The sequence below is a fragment of the Ixodes scapularis genome, unplaced genomic scaffold, assembly GCF_016920785.2.
Source record: "Ixodes scapularis isolate PalLabHiFi unplaced genomic scaffold, ASM1692078v2 PGA_scaffold6__148_contigs__length_123643588, whole genome shotgun sequence".
NCBI classification, from domain to species: domain Eukaryota; kingdom Metazoa; phylum Arthropoda; class Arachnida; order Ixodida; family Ixodidae; genus Ixodes; species Ixodes scapularis.
Window position 1 is genome coordinate 117467278 of NW_024609881.1, and position 15255 is coordinate 117482532.

Sequence of the window (15255 nt, forward strand, 5' to 3'; positions counted from 1 at the left end):
TGCAGACGGCGCTAGCGAACGGTCCTACGCCAAAACAGCAGCAAATATTTTCTTTTATTTTTTAGAGCGATATGTTTTAAAACCTTAAAATAAGGTGTTAATCAATAAATATTCAATCATTTAAATTTCTAAAAACAAAAAAGAATACTACAATAGACACGGGTGATTAGTTTCGTTTTCGGTGCGCGCTATGAGAGTAGGTTCCATAATTAGTTTAATCTTCATTTATAAAATAGATAGAGAAATATTGTAGTTGACACCGCCACACATTCAAATGAATAATTTATTCAAAAACTGCATGCTCCATTTTTTTTTTTTTTTTATTCCGCACATTATTAAAGTGGTGCAGAAATTCGGCCACGCTGGTGATCATCTCGTATGTCAGGGCATGACTTCCAAGGTTTAAAAGTACACTAGTCAAACGATGCTGGGCAAGAATGACGAAAATAATCACTGACGAAGGGGAACAAGGGGGGCAATGGACAATCACAAATCTCCAAACACAGCTATGCCCGTTTTCACCTCAAGAACCACAGTAAAACAAGTCCGGCTTCTCGCGGAGCATTACTGATTTCCCCTTTTATGTAGAGAATTAAGATATACGTAGGTGAATTGTAGATTAGATATATGTTGTCTTAGCAAGACGTTCACGTTCCAAACGCCAAAAGCCTCGCGTTTTCCTCAGATAACCGAGTCTCGTAAGAACTACTTCGCGCCGCGCATGAACAATGCGCAAAACTTACTTTTTTCTTGACGTATGTGACCCCCAAAATCCGCCTGGTCCTGATTTCGAACCAGCGACCTCTCCATTTCCAGTGGTGCGCTCTACCAATTTGATGTAACTAGGCGTTAGGCGTCAGTATGGCAAACGGGTTTCGTCAACTGCCACCAGTCAGAGCGCTTCACTGGAAATTGAGTGGTTCCTGGTTCGATACCAGGACCAGGTGGATTTTTTTCGGTCGCGTACCAGTCACCTAGGTGCACGTGTGTTTGGTGATTTTTGTTTATCCTTTGTCCTCCTAGGTTCGCTTCTCCAGGGATTATTTTCGTCGGTAGTCGTACACGAGTCATACTCAGGGGCGTAGCCAAGGGGAGAGGGGGGGGGGGGGGGGGGGGGGGGGGGCTTATGGGGCTTCATTCCCGCTCACCCCCCCCCCCCCCTTTCCCCCTGCCTGCCGAAATCCATTTTGACCACCCCTCTCCGCACCCCAAGTCATGGACATCCCAGCCACCTCAGCCCCCCCTCCCCCGAAAAAAAATTCCTGGTTACGCCACTGGTCATACTGTAAAAATCTTTCGGGTGCCACTTCAGCGGGTGTGCCAAGATTGGGATAGCCACAGGGCACCCTATGTCCTAGGGAAACAGGGGAACTTTTCACAAAGTCGGAAATTCCGCATCCATGTCCTAGGGAAATTCGGTCCCCAGTTGGCCCCCTTTCGCTTCCCTCTTTGGCTCCGCCCTCACACTTGCTCTCAACCTGTTGCATTTCGCGCATGCGCAATTGCACTGTTTCCTCCTTTCTCCTGCACCTTCCACTGACAACGCACGCAAACCTGCACCGGGACGTCCCAAAAACGTCGAAACGTCACCTCCTTTCCCCTACTCTTTCCCGCTTTGAGAAAAGCGAGGCGAGGAGGAAAAACTTTGGCACGGATAACTTTTCGGCCGGCGCGCAGAGAGACGCGAAATCTCTTGTTGCCGTGTTCTCCGTGGCCGCCGGGCTTGAGGGGCCAGTGTGCTGCGATGTCCACACGAAGGGGTCGGGTACGCACAGCGTCTTCGACGATGCCATGAAGCTTCTGAGCTTCCGAAAAGTGACGCAGGGCACCGCCCTAGCCCTTTTTCTGGCCGCGTTCTACGCGGCAGTGCTGTTGCTCGGCTGGCCGCCCCTCCGCATCGAGTTTCCATCTTCGCCGTCGACGGCGGTGGCAGACGACGTGCTCGCAAGTCAAGATGGCGGCGCCCTCCGTCGCAAAGGCGCTGGTGCTCCGAGCAAGCTGGTGTTCCTCAAGTCTGCGCCGGGCTTCCACGAAAAACCGTCGCGTGCTCCGACGAAACTGCAGAACGGACTGGAGTATTCGGATCAGGCCTCTGGCGAGGACTTAGGCGGTGAGGGAAGTGCTAATAATAACAGTAATAACTACAATAACAATAGTAATGCCAACAACGCATCCGCGTTGGTGGAGCGGTCTTCTGGTGAACGGACGAGACTTGAGGATGTGTTCTTGAGTGTCAAGACGACGCGGACTTTTCATCGCAGTCGCCTAGATGCCATCCTCAAAACGTGGTTTGTGCTCGCTCGGGAACAGGTGAGAATGTTTCTGTCTTGGCCGAGTTACAGTTGCTGCAAGTCTGCAAATTCAATTCGCGTATGTTAAAAAAAAAGAAAGAAAGAAAAAAGAAGTTGATGTGCTTCACGTGTGATCTCTGATAATATTTAGAGATCGTGTAAGGAATCACGCAGGTTTTACAGGTGTTACGCAATGTAAACATTGCAGGTGTGCAAGAGCACGTGACGGTCGTAAACTCGCAATACGATCCAAAAATGGACACATTTTATTTTTCAAAATGTTCTAACTTGACCGCACGTTTCCCAGAAACGTAGATCAGGCAGTATACCAAAGTGTGCTTGCATTGTGCACACGCACTGAAAAGGTTCATCAAATGGCCAACTCGCTTCTTTGCACCTATGAAGCCTCACAGACAGTCATGTTTCTGAGTCCCTGGACCCCTTGAACCGTTAAAACCCTGACCTTAAAACCGTTCAAACCTTGTCAGCCTAGACATATGAGGGGAACGCGCATTCAATCCTTCATAGGATCATTTCTTTAGACTGATCGCCGAGATTTCCAGCAGGTGCAACACGAACGCGTGGTTTTATTGAATACTGTGTTCAGATTCTTGTGGTGCCACGGTACGGTCACTAATGAGTCCATAATTATATCAGTTAGACCACCAAGCTTCGAACACAACCCTTTTTTGCCTTTGTGAAACTAGCACGGCGCAATTTTGAAATCGATGTCATTGTGTTGACGCTTTTAGACCCTGATTTTTGCATCTCCAGATTTCTCGGAGAATTTGGAAACATAACTCGGAGTAGACTAAGTGCATTCATAATTCATTTATATAGACGTAACTCTATTTAGAAATAATGCGTAGTCCCCGACGGCCAAAGAAACTCGGGCTTAGTATGTTAATGAGCCGCGATTCCGTCTTTGGCCTTCCTTATCGATCAATGCCAGCTCCCCATTGGTCACAAAAACAATAATAAGATTTTCGGGACTACCCTGCTCTTCTTAACATATACTTTCAAAACAAACTAAAATTTGTTCGTTAACTTTTTTAATTTAAGAAAATAATCATGGTCCGACCTTTTTTTCGACTGGGATTCATCGAAAACCACTAAAAAGGCCAGGGAAGCGCAGCTCTTGTTTAGTAGCTTTTGTTCACTGCTGTCAAGAATATATATATATAACGAAGTAGATCAAGCAAAAATAAAGTAACGCAGGAATAAATACAACAAAAAGGCTAGAGCGACCACCAGCCTGTGAGCTGCCCGAGGTGAACGCAAATAGTGATTAACAAAAAATAAATGGGCGAAGGTCTAATTAGAAAGGGTCGGCAGTCGTTCGATAATTTTCCTCTTTCTTATCGATATTCGAGTTGCTGCGTCGCAATTTGAGTGCGACTGCCCCGAGAATACATTAACGCCTGGACGATGTCTGCTGGCGATAAAGCGAGCTGTAACTACACTTTGTATGCGTGCGCTGTCAGGGCACTCAAAATTCGCACTGCAGGTACGCAGATAAACCTCGATTGATCATCGCGACTTTTTTTTTTTTTTCTTTTCCGTTAATTTTTTTCTGGTTCTATTCCTTTTCTTTCTTTTTCGTTATCGATTCGTTTAATTTTTTTTTTTTTTTTTTTTACTTATGTGCGGCGGCAGTACGCTGTAGATGGATGGATTCTGAATGCGAAATGATTGCTGGAGTTGTCTGTAGTCTGGTGTATCCATGTGGGAACGTAAAATACAAAGGGGAAAAAGAAGAAAATCGATTTATTCTAAAGTTTGGGGACAGACGGAGAACTCTATAAAATCGGAATAATAAGAAAACGTTACCAGTCGATGTAACATGCTAATATACTTTCTGACGTGACAGTATTCGAAGAATCAGCATTGCGCCACATTACGGTGAAAGGCACGCGAAGTTCACTGCAGAGATGGTGACATAATTATCTCTTGACATGCGTAGTGCAAGTCCGTCCTCTAAACTTTATATGAAAAATTTTTACTTGATTTCGTGGATGAATTTGATTCATTCATTTCGATGCCGGCGACGCAATAACAGTAAATCTGGAAAGCAAGCATATGGTAGCGATAGTTACTTCGATACATAGTTTCGGGACTTCGAACTGATATTATTCGCTAACGCATATTCATATCACGCTGTGTGACATGTGAAGCCGGAGTCCTGCCGATCGTGTAAAACATTATAATGCATGCTCTATTATTCTACTGTGAACTTTGGCACATACCAAATGAGCACCACGGGAGTTTTTCTCTGTACACCCTGACAAGAAAATATGGTGTATAACACATATATAATATATAACGCATATATAATATATAACATGTTAAGAAAATGAACCTATATTCTGTTTCATACTTAGCGTGGGACGCTGTCAAAGCTACTGGCGCGAACATGGTGCTTGATCTCGTTGATCATTTGCACGTGTTCTCGCGCAAGCAAAACCATACATGAAGCCACGCGCTCGCGCCACTAGCTTTGACAGCGTTGCACACTAAGTATGAAACAGGGTATACTCAATTCTTCCCCCCCCCCCCCCCCCTCCTCCATCCCCACACACACACACAAAAAGTACGTCCATTTGTCATTTTACGTATGTCGCATTGGACGCTACGAATCATCCCAGCCAACCCAAAGCTGTGAACACCAGTCCCGCGCGTCGCGTCGTCCCGCCCAAAAGCCACGTTACCCTCACAAGGCGTCGGATTGGCTCCGCGATGAGTCGGAGCGTTCGCTGCTGATCATCAAAAGGTGAAACGGAACATAGAGTTGCGTCAGGGGCGAATAATGACAATTATAATTAAGAGTCAATTTTTCAAGGTGCCCGAGAACAACCATACCATCTTGGTCCTTGGCACGCCGAAACTTACACGCACCACCAGTTACGCATAAAAAAACTCAGAACACCAACACAAAAATAACGAATACATCGACAACACAAACACACACACTATTGCACACCGTGTAGAAAACACAGTCCGAAATGCACGGCATGAATATGAGGCAAGAATTGCCTATCACATCCTAATAGTAATAATTATAATAATAAAACGCGATAGCGTTATCGGTTCCCGTTCTTATCGCCTCCTCATTCGCCCTGCAAGCGTGTCTTGCGTGGCATAGTCAGTAGCGTGTCTAGCTCGCAGCCGAAGGGTCCTGGGCTCGAATCCCTAGACTTCAAATTTTCCCTTAAATAAATTACTTTATAAAGTGAAATGGCGCCGACCTTTAAATCGCATTACATGTCATGTTTTTCAATCACTTTCAATCCACGCGTGACGTCACGTTTGACGTGAGCGTTGTGGGTTGTTTGAAATTCCCGCGCGAGGTCATGTGGCTGTGACGTCATGACCCTATCGACCAATCAGGATTTTCGCGTCACGCCTACGAAGTCGGCTTTTCTGCGACACAAGCTCCTTAACGCTCTCGCGTTAATAACGGCTATTAGCTCAGGAGAGCCGCTGTATCGCAGTAAGGCAACAGCTTCTGCCATGCCTAATGATGGTGATTTACATGATGATTTTATATACAATAGATATGCAATGCAATGTCTTTGAGAAGGGGTGGTTTCTTGGAATGTTGGTCCTCGGAAATGAAAGCGGCAAGCTAGAGTCGGCCGAACGATGGAACTTTGACTCGAATCATGAGCAATCTTCTCTTTCTGTTTAAACGTTGCTTCCGAGCGGTTCGTTTGAACGAACGTGGGAACGGGTCGACTCAACGCTTAAAACTGTTCGGAGTTTCCATCACTCGGCAGAAATTCCCCTTCTGCTCTGTGTTGTTTGCTGCTGCGTGGTCTTTCTTGTTTACGAACGAGCGCGTTTCGTGGGAGTGGAGAGTTCACTAAGGAGTCGATGCTTTCTCAGCTATTCCCGACACGTGGTTGCTATTTGCGGGTCTCTGCTAGGCTCGAAATAACCAGAAGGGAGTTAACTAAGCGATACGATCGTCGTAAATTTATATTTGTGACGGGGCGCGATGATGTGTGAACCTCGTGATATTTTCTGCATTATTAGTCCCTATTTAGTGTTTTGATATCCACGAGAGGATATGAATTAGCTGATAACTTCAGTCGCAGTCGGGAAGAAGAAACGTGCCTCTGACTGGGGGGAGTTTGCGGGCTGTCCTTTCTATGTGCGAACCTCGTGATATCTCTGCATTATTAGTCCCTATTTAGTGTTTTGATATCCACGAGAGGATATGAGTTAACTGATGAGTTCAGTCGCAGTCGTGAAGAAGAAACATGCCTCTGACAGAGTTTGCGGGCTGTCTTTTCTATGAAGCGTCGCACTGTGATCACGACTTTTACGGCTCAGGTTGTTCCAGGATGCACGCCTATGAATGACAGCAAGGAACATAAGACACTTTGCAGTTAGACAAAGGAACAACGGGTACTGACTGACGCAAAAATAATCCGTCGTCTGCCGTGAATGGGTTCTTTGATACGCGAAGTCACAACGCGGAACAAGTATACCCAAATCGTTACACCACCGTGCATTGCTTGTTTCGTTTTATATTTCTTTAATGAGTGGAGCTTCTATTGCAGTTCTTACGTTGATGTGTCGTTCTCGACGGGGTCAGAGCATTGAGCGGAGAGAAAATCCTACACGGATCCCCGGAACCTATCTCACGACAAAAAGAGGAAAGTTTTGTGTCAATTATTTCAAAAGTTTTTGTTTTGTTTGTGTGTGTTTGTGTAAGTGCAAGCACATAAAGTCGTCAACCACGGCGAAGAAGAATGCCGGAAAACGCGCAGCGCTCATTTCCCGGGCCAATAATGGATTTTGACGACGGGTCAAATCGAGCGAGGAATGGAGATTGCCGCGGAGTAGTGCGGCAGTATGTTTCGACGTAATCGCTCGCTTGCTTGCTCGCCGACTCGCGCACACAATCACGAGCGCATGGGGTGGGAAAGGGGGGAGGGGCGCCCACCGTGGGAAAAATGTGACGGGTTCTCGTGTTTCGGTAGCTGAAGGCTCCGTGGCTTTAAACGCGAGGAGAAGGGGAAAGGGGGGGGGGGGGGGGGGGGGGGCAGCGTGTATAGAGTTATTGCGGGTGGGAAAGAGGGAACGGGACAATGGAGGAGGGGAGAATGTTGTCGTCAACGCCGCAGCATTAGCTTTCGCGGCAGGCCGCATGGTGGCGTGGCGCTGTGGGCGTTTTCTTTCTGTGTGTGTGTGAGAGATGATGTTTATGGCGGTTGGAGCGTCGCTAATTGGACGAGTTGGCTTCATTTAAACACATTTCCGTCCTCTTCTTTTTTCCTGTCTTTTTTGCTGAGCTTTGCTTCTGAAACTATGCTCAATGCTCTGAAAGCTCGCACGATGAAGTCGTGGATAATACTGTGTCCCCCGCTTTTTTTTTTTTTTTTTTTGATTTACACAGTTTGGCATTTGGATTATTGAAAGCAACTTTAAGATTGGAACGTTGAGCGTGTTGGTTGACAAACAAAGGAAATGCACCAAGAACAACTACGCAGAAGCACAAAGTAAAATTTCGTGCTACAAAAAAAAAAATAATAAAAATAAAAAAAAAAGTTTTGTGAAGCACACTTAGGCGGGAAGAAGGTGATGAATAGGCAGCTGCAAGAAAATGAACAAAATCGCTTCGTTTAGAGAAGAGAATGACGAATGCACATCCACATTTGCAATGCAAACTATCATCGTGTTAAAAAAAAAAAAAAAAAAAAAAAAAAAAAAAAAACTGAGATGGGTGATACTATAGCCTCCTGTATAGTCACAAAGCCTGGCAGTTCGATGACGGAGCCATACAGTGCCCGGTCGCCGATTTGGAGCGCCAGGATCTGGTAGCACAGAGCATTTCTCGGGGAGTCTGGTATTCAACGCACAGCTTTTGCAGCGGCGAGGACCCGAAACATGGTTTTCAAACCCGACGAGAAAAAAAGCGCTAGCCCGGGGAACGCGGGGAGCACGAGCGGACATCCCATCGCCCGGGACAAGTATGGTTCGGCGTCTCGCCGCAGCGGGGCGCCCGTCACATATGCCTCTCGTCTGCCGCTCTACCTTTTCACTTTCGGCGGCCGCGTCTCGTGGCGATCTGCCATGCTTTGTCAGTATAGAGGAGGTTATGATGATACACAAAACAGGCACGTGCATTAGGCGACACTTAGCGCGAACACGCCTTGGGCGCTTTTGTCGGAAGAAGACTGCTATATTTAACAAACCAACTAAATCAGTAGAGCCGCTATCACAGTGATCATACATAAGGAAAATAATACTAAATATAAAAGAAAACATGGCGTTCACTGTAGACATGTTGACAGAATCGTCTGCGGACACGACTAAAGCATGTTTGAAGCCGGTTGACTTCGTACATGCTTCGGAAATGCCCGCAGACTGTCTTTAGTACCGCTGAACAAGTGAAACCTGATGGGACGTTAACGACGCATGCGCGACAGTTCCAGCTATCATGGCGACGAGTGATGTGATGGATGACATTTAAAGAAGATAGCAAGTGCAGAATAGGGGAAACAAACGGATGTCGCGAACCAGAGCGTATACGAATGGTGTCGACAGTTTTGGCGAGAGACGACAGCCGGTCTGACAGATCTGAACCGCGCTGACAGGTTCGTCCGACTGCAGACACGCGACCCAGTTCTTTTATACGCCAAAGAAATCAGGAAGCTGCTAAAAACAATGGCAGCGGTGACTAAACGTGCGTGGGGAACACTTTTTAAAATACCGACATAGTTTCGTGCTTTGTCGGATTTTCCATCTCCTCTCTGGGAATAAAAGTCTCGGTCGACTTAAAACGACCCTCGTATTCTTTTATTTAATTTTTTTTTTTTTTTTTTGCATGGAAGTCGGGCGAAATTGTTTAAGAAGTCGAATTTTGTCGAATTTTCTCTGAAAAGTTCGGAAGTTTGCCGAACTGTTCGGGCCTCAGATTCGACCGAGGATCGCGACATTCCTAATCGTATTGCGGGGCCTATCACGTCACCAGACAGAACTAATGTTTGCTAACAACACAAATATAATAGACCCCTTTCAGAAGCGCGCGCCATCTGGTAGCTGCTACCGCAAACGCAATCCTCCGAGTCGGCCATTGTTCGGACACGCACTCGGAGCACGCATTGGACACGACGACTGCGTCTGCATTCGGCGTGAACTCGGCTCGGCTCGTACTCGAGAACGAGTATCACGTCAGCGTTCGGCGAAGGGTCGGATCCAATCGCATTCTTCGTGCCCTCAAAATGGCGACCGCCAGTGTTGCTCGACGGGGTTCGGAAAGGGACGAACGCCGGACGATGACAACATGGCCGGTGCGGGTCCCTGCCCTGCTATTAGGCTTGCAGGCCGTACAGCGATGTGGACAAATTGCGTGTTGGCGCAGTGCCGAGAGCGAGGCCGCTTTGGAGAGGCTAACGACACCGGCCGGTCGGGTCAGAGCGTAACCCCGGCAGCAGCAGCAGCAGCGCCGATCTTTGCAACGTACTCTCCGAGAGCCAGCGAGAAGACAGGTTTGGCTGCCACTCTGTTCTGCCGGACTCGCCCAAACTCGATTCCCCGGGGCACTCTTTAGACGCGACATGACGCGGGAGATGACGAAAGGAGAAAGAGATTGGAGGGGGAGAGAGAAAGGGTCGTATCTTTTTTCTCTACGCGTCTCACCGAAGTGCCTCGGGCAGACTGGAGCTTTCGGACGAAACGAAGCTTTCAGCTGGAGTGGGCCTTTTAGCCGAAGCAGAACTTTCAGCCGAAGTAATGAATCGAATGGAAACATCCACCCGGTGAAATAAGACAATTTGAATTTAAAGCTTGGGAGGAGAGCGTGTTGGTTCAAGTCATGGATGAAGAAAGAATAAAACAAATAAACCTGGGACAACACAACCACATCTTCTAGCCGAAATTAAATTAGGAAGCCAATTCTGTGACATCAGTCGAATAAAATTATGAAGTGAATGGTATAGCCCGCAGATCAATTTAAATTATTAGCTAAACTTAAAGTTGTCAGCCGAATCGAAGATTTACAAGGCCAAACTGGAAGCTTTCTAAACCTAATGAAAAGTTCATGGTGCGTTTGAATTGAGCTACAATAATTCCTCTACCCGAATTCGCAACTGAAAGGTCAAGGTGGATTGCAACTTTGGCCAAACTAAAAAGTCGTTATTGATTCGAAACTTCGTGTCAAACTGAAAGTTTCCGAGAGTTCTAAAACTCCGGTAGTTTGAATTGCATTCAAACTGTATTTAAGTTGGAGCTTTTAGTCGAGCTAAGCTTTCAGAGCAATCGAAAACCTACACCCGAACGGACCCGGAACCAAATAAAATTGCAGTCTGTTTTTCTACCTTCCTGCACGCATGAACTCTTTCTCCCGTTTAGCCTTCATTGTTTGGAAAAGAGCTCAAAACATTCCGAGCCAAAAGTACAACGACATTGTCGAAGAAAAGATCGTTTCTCAAAATACTTACAACGAATGCCTCTGTCGCCGTTGCCATTTGGATAAAGGCCACGTTTGCGTAATGGCGTTTGCGAACGCACACGTATGTATACTGTAGCATATCATTTTACAGTCCGAGTCCCTTGAAATATAGGGTTACGACGCAGTGGGTGGTTCCATTGGCATCCTCGATCGAGTGTATACAGTAAACCAAACAGAGATACAGACAATAGCGGAGCAATTGAAAAAAGAGACGTTGCATGCGCCGACAGACAAACAGTAGCCGTGGCGTTTCGAATCGATTGAAACCGCGCGGCAGGCCTCCATTAGGCGACTAATGATGGCGGCCGCCGCGCGTGACACCGACCTTCTAATGGCGCTGCGCTCTGGAAGGCTGCCTCCGTGCACGCGGCCGATGGTATGTCTATACAAGGGTGGTCGTTTTGCAGCGGTAACCGAGAAGATTGGAAGAAACGATGCCCGTTTTTTTTTTTTTGTTCTTCGTAGTATGAGTATTGGTAGTCTATTTTGTGCACCTCTACTGGAACTGTTATTATGAGCATCGAGTCTATTTATACCGTTTCAGGTCATTGAACCTGTAATTGATGGGACGAAGACTTTAAACGGTTACTCTTTACATAAATAATTAGGATAGTTATTATATCGTTATTACTATTAGTACAGTAGTAGAAGGGGTTGACACAGGTAGGGAAATGACTGGCACCTGTGTGGTAATGGCTGATAGGCGGTGTTTAGACAGCAGCTTATTTTGTGAGCATGATTATTGTTATTATTAGTGATATAATAATAGTAAGAGGTTTAATAGGGGCAGAGAGATAACTGAAACCTTAACGTAATTGATAAGAAACAAAAGATGTTTGGCTGTGTTTTTTAATTCTTTTTTTTAACGTTTTTCGCATAGTCAGAGACGGCACAATTCTGCATTACAAGAGTTTCTTGTGAAGTTGTGTGATGGGCACGTGCAGTCTGTTTTGAGCGAAGCACCTTACTTTGATGACGCATTGCAATAATAATTTCACATACCGAAACACACGACACCGCGAATCAAGCCTAGCTCCGCTAAAATACGCTCCCTCGATTTGGAGAAGCGCGAAACATGTTTTAGGTTTCACTCGCTGGGATGAAACGCAGCTTCACAAAGAATTTCTCGGAAACGCCTTGAAACACACACGATCGGGATGATGGCGAAGCTTTATATGAGCACGAACTGACAAAACAATACGTTCATTTTCGTTCGTCTAGGCATTGTATTCCGAAGCTCGTCGATGGCGCTCAGGCCTGTCAAACGCATTCCAAGCGTTCTTAGAATGACTGGAAAGCATTTGGAAAGCTTTCTTTGTGTTTGCGTACACAGGCAGGCATAGTCGCAACTTGCTACAACACCCACTCGCCTTTTTTTTTTTTTTGCGTGCTGTACACCGCCCGAGAACGAATCAATTGTCAAACAACTAGAGCTGATGTGAACTTTGATCAAACCTGACCCCGAGAACGTTGAACCTTGAAGTTCGACTGGTTGACGAACTTTCGAATTTTTGGCGAACCTCGTCAAAGTTCGACTTAGGCAGGGCTTGGGGGCTTGGGGTATTCTTGTCCAGCTTCCGCGTAAAAATTACGTACTTTAACAAACAAATAATATATAACGTAATTTATTTGCTATTTTTTTTTCTAAAATGATTACCAACGTTTACACAATGCAAAAACAAACGCTTTTAATGCTTTAATTGGTTTATTAATGTGACAAAATAAAATGATATACCCAATCAATATTGCACTCTTCCTCCGCCAGGTGGCGCGTCACCTCGGTTTTCAATTTTCGCGCATGCGCGCAAAAGTCGAGCTTTTGCCGAACTTGGCGTTAGAAGTTCGAAATAGTCGAACTCGATCCTTGGCTGGTTTGTAACGTTCCTAATAAACACGCATACATTTCTTTTTTCCCCCCTTTTTTTATATCTCTATATATCGTGCAGCGCCCGAAAACGAATCGAGAATGTCAAACAACTTGGAAGCCACACAAGCAAGCACTGTGATAATGATGATGATGATGACGACGATGATAATGGCGATGATCATGGGAATGCAAATGCAGAGCGAGCCTCGAGCTGGGCCGAATGTTTAGACGGAGATGAGGCTAAAGTGCCGACCCCTAAGCTGGCCGACGCAGAGTCCGGTGACCGAGCTACCGATCACGACCATTCGAACTAATGGTGATCGAGTTCGAATTACGGGTTTTATCGCCGAACGGAAGCGCCATCGCCATCCCATCGTGATGTCGATGTCGATGGAGAGAGCCTCCGCGTGTGGGGATCGAACCCGGCTACCTCTTGTACCATAGCCTCCTCTATACGGAGAAAGCCTGGCGCGTCGCGTGAAAAGACGGCCGCCGTAAATGGGAAAGGAGGGGCGGAGAAACGGGAGCGGAGAGAACCTTGTCCGCTAGCGCCACAAAAGAGCGAGCGGCCAAACGCAGAAACAATTTTTTTTCTCTCTCTCTTTTCTTGTCGCTATCGTGGAGAGGAGAAACTCAACGTCCACCCTTTCCTGTTTCTCCCTGCGCCCTTTCGAATCGCCGCGCCCGTTTCTCCCGGAGTACGAAAACGACGTTGACGAAAACACAAAAACAAGCGTGGTTCGGGGAGCGGCCGCTCACGACCCAAGCGCTCGCTGTCTAGGTCTGCCCTTTCTGCTCTGCGCTACCATATTGGTCACCGTTCGGCGCGCTCCTCCTCTCCTTTTTCCTGCGGCCGCGCGCTCTATGGCTCCGTCGTCGATGTGCCAGGCTTTCTCCGTATAGAGGAGGCTATGCTTGTACGCGTTTCCTTTGTACCCGACGCAAGACTACTTTTTTTTTTTTTTTCATTTTTTTGTTTTTGGGTGGTGTTTATGTTTTGTTTCGGGTCGGCGTGCTTTTGTTGTACGAGTATAATTGGTCGTCTGCAAATGCGTGCGGCGATTGGTTCGCTCCCGGTCCTCTGCTATTGTTGTTTTGTTGTTGGTGTTGCTCGTTATTGGTGTGTGCGTAGTTTTGGAGAGCGGTTGGTACGATTTATAGACCTTTTCATTTCAGTGGTTGCCTGACCGGCGGGTAGAGGGCGCTGGCGCACTCGCCGCCATTAGGTTGCTTCAACTTGGTCGGTTTCGGTTTCAACGTGCACGCGATTGTGATGCTGTTTCATGCCACTTTCGATTAATTTTGCGATATGAATTTCTTTCTTGTAGCACACAGTGAATGAAGCAATAGTATTGAGCCACTTGGCAAAGCACGAAGTGGTTTCGAGCCTTAATTGCGATCTTTTTTTACGAACACTATATGCGTTTGATTCCGTCCATCGTTAATTTCGGCAAGGTTCGGCAGTGAAACAACTGCGCTGATGCACAGGGGGGAGTACCATTGTCCACGGCCGTACCCGTGGACACAAATTTCAAGAAGAAAAAAAAAAAGAGCAGGACAAGCTCCGCCTCCAGCGTGCGCTCGTTGCCTGCCGCCGTTGTTTTGGCTGTGCGTGCACCGAGCGGTACGGAAGGTAGATAGCTCGCGCTCAAACCATATATTGAACTGATATGATATTGAACTGATTGAACTGGCGTTCGTATGGGGCTTCGGGCTCGTGAAGCCTCCACTGGAGGCTTTTTCCCTTCTGTCACTCCAATTCATTTGGAAAATAAAGTCAATATTATTGTTATTACCATCATCTTATATTGCAATTAACAGACTATATTCCATGAGTGCTTAGTGAAAAAGCAGGTCGACAACATGATTAACAATCTGCTGAATCACCAAGAACAGATGAACTGACAAGTTTACTGTTCGATGTTTGGTTTCCGTACGCCAACCTTTTCTAACTTCGAGAAACGTCTTTTATAATGACTAGAAAAGTTTCATATAATCACGTAGATAATATAAAAGTGATATTGTCTCGGTCTGTTTTATTTAAAGAAATTAAGCGCTCGAGAAATATTTTGATAGACCAGCCTAGGCTAACTAAAAAATTTCTTTAATTAAAGTACTTATTTACAGCATTTCAAAATATTGGCATTATAAAATAAACTTTTTGTGATATGGACATTTGCTTACGACGTTCTCAAGGTATGAGAATGGTAAGATAAGTGAATGCCAGACTTCAAATAAAGACTGATATTCATCTTCCGTAAAATTTGCCGAATGAAATTGAAGAGCGCAAAAGAAATGATCTCCGATAAGTTTGACTGAAGTCGAACGCCAGGCGCCACCCCATGGACCTGTGTAGAAAACTGTTCACTGATTTGAGACGATGTGCTTTGCACATTTTGACGTCGCCAGCTACTGAAAGTAACTCCCTATTCGCCGTCGACAACCGGCTGCACTCGGGTGATTTTCATGCAGAAGGATTCGTTTCGGCGTCACATTTTGTGAATCATAGGCACTATCAAGCTGTCTGTGACAGTGTCTTACGCGGGGAGTTCAGATATCTGTGTTGAAATAAATTAATTGAAACTGCATGGTTATATTAAAAAAAAATGGCTTAAGCAACTGAAAGACTATGGACA

At 46.0% G+C, this 15255-nt stretch overlaps 1 protein-coding gene across 1 annotated transcript in view; it reads left to right on the plus strand.

Annotated features, from left to right (window-relative positions):
* The first annotated feature begins 1587 nt into the window (after positions 1-1587).
* Positions 1588-15255, plus strand: part of LOC8033414 (fringe glycosyltransferase) — a 65150-nt gene continuing 51482 nt past the window's right edge. Inside the window, exon 1 of the mRNA XM_029969738.4 lies at positions 1588-2310. Coding sequence (XP_029825598.1) covers positions 1792-2310 — 519 coding nt within the window. The 5' untranslated portion in view covers positions 1588-1791. The remainder of the gene's footprint in view (positions 2311-15255) is intronic.